This window comes from Chaetura pelagica, unplaced genomic scaffold, assembly GCF_000747805.2.
Source record: "Chaetura pelagica isolate M959 unplaced genomic scaffold, ChaPel_1.0 scaffold1302, whole genome shotgun sequence".
NCBI lineage: Eukaryota > Metazoa > Chordata > Aves > Apodiformes > Apodidae > Chaetura > Chaetura pelagica.
In genome coordinates, this window is record NW_009952407.1 from 3468 (window position 1) to 5310 (window position 1843).

At 62.9% G+C, this 1843-nt stretch overlaps 1 protein-coding gene across 1 annotated transcript in view; it reads left to right on the forward strand.

Moving 5' to 3' along the window:
* Positions 1-141: 141 nt before the first annotated feature.
* The window catches only part of LOC104398166 (polyhomeotic-like protein 2), a gene marked incomplete at its 5' end in the record, with an annotated part of 10337 nt that continues 8635 nt past the window's right edge, over positions 142-1843 (forward strand). The window contains 2 exons of the mRNA XM_010008216.1: positions 142-219; positions 855-1016. Coding sequence (XP_010006518.1) covers positions 142-219; positions 855-1016 — 240 coding nt within the window. The remainder of the gene's footprint in view (positions 220-854; positions 1017-1843) is intronic.

Consider the following 1843-nt stretch of genomic DNA (forward strand, 5'->3'; position numbering starts at 1 on the left):
TGCAGCAGCAGCACCTCACCAGTGCCCAGCTCCAGAGCCTGGCTGCCGTCCAGCAGGTACGGGGGCACCTCCCGGGGGCACCCTTAGGTGCTACCCTGCTGCACCCTGCCGACCTTGTTGGCTTTCTTCCTGCCCCTCCAGGCCAGCCTGGCGGCGAACAGGCAGAGCAGCTCTTCGGGGGGCACCAGCGCCCAGCCAGCACCTGCCCAGCAGCCCACGGTGAGTCAGGAATGGTTTGGATTAGAAGGGACCTTAAATGTCATCGAGATCCCAACTCCTGCATGGGCAGGGACACCTCCCACCAGCCCAGGCTGCTCCAAGCCCCATCCAACCTGCCCTTCAGCACTGCCAGGGATGGGGCAGCCACAGCTTCCCTGGGCAACCTGGGCCAGGGTCTCCCCACCCTCTCAGCAAAGAATTTCCTCTTCATGTCCAGCCTGAATCTCCCCTCTTCCAGTTTAAAGATGTTTCCTTTCATCCCATCCCTCCCTGCCCTTGTCCCAAGTCCCTCCCCAGCTTTCCTGGAGCCCCTTCAGGCACTGGAAGGTGCTCTGATGTCTCCCTGGAGCCTTCACAGAATCACATAATATTAAGGGTTGGAAGGCACCTCTGAAGACCGTTGAGTCCAACCCCCCTGCCAGAGCAGGACCCAAACCAGGGCAGGTCACTCAGAAAGGCATCCAGACAGGGCTGGAAAGTCTCCAGAGAAGGAGACTCCACAGCCTCTCTGGGCAGCCTGTCCCAGGGCTCTGTCACCCTCACAGGAAAGAAGTTGAGGTGGAACTCCCTGCCCTCCAGCAGGAGAGCCTTTCTCCTTGAGCTACCCTGACCCTCTCCCACCCTTTCCCTGGCAGATCAACCTGGCGACGTCTCCGGCGGCCGCGCAGCTGGTGAACCGTGCGCAGAGCGGGGGGCCGGGCGCGGCGGGGATGGCTCAGCAGGCAGTGCTGCTGGGAAACGCCGCCTCGCCCGCCCTCACCGCCAGCCAGGCACAGATGTACCTGCGGGCACAGATGGTGAGGGGGCACCCACCCACCTGGCACCCTGCCCTACGCTGCTAGGGGTGCCTGGGACTCAGCCTATACCCGGTGTCCTGCTGCGGATGCCTCAGACCCACGGGGTGGCTGTTGTTCTGCTGTGGGGTGGCTGGGAGTCTTGGGGTGCCTGGAGTCCTGCTGGGTGGGGTGGCTGGGATCCCTTTGGTGCCCCTTGTCCCACAGCATGTTGGCCAGGACCCATGGGGTGCCTGTCAGCCTTCTGTGGTGTGTCCAGGACATATGATGTGCACATCAGCCTGCTATGGGGTGGTCAGGACCTATGGGGTTCCTGTCAGCCTGCTGTGGAGTGTCCAGGATCCATGGGGTGCCCATCAGCTTCTTGTGGCGTGGTCAGGACCCATGGGGTGTCCTATCAGCTTTTTGTGGGGTGGTCAGGACCCATGGGGTGCCCATCAGCTTCTTGTGGGGTGGTCAGGACCTGTGGGGTGTCCCACCAGCCTGCTGTGGGGTGGTCAGGACCTGTGGGGTGAATGTCATTCTGCTTGTGGGATGCCTGGGACCCACTGGGTACCCGTTATCCTCCTATTTGTGTGTCCCACCTTGTTGGGGGTCCCCAGGCCCACAGGGTGCCCCCAACCTCCTGTGAGACCCCCAGACCCCCCAGTGGACCCCTTGCCCCTCTCTGGGGTGCCCACACCTCATGAGGTGACCCTGCTGGCACCAGACCTCCCCAGGGATGTAGGTTGGGGATCACATGTGTCACCCCACGGTGACATGGTGGGGGGGTCACACACACCTGGGCTGGCTCCTGCAGTATGGGGGCCCCCTCACCCACTCTCTGTACC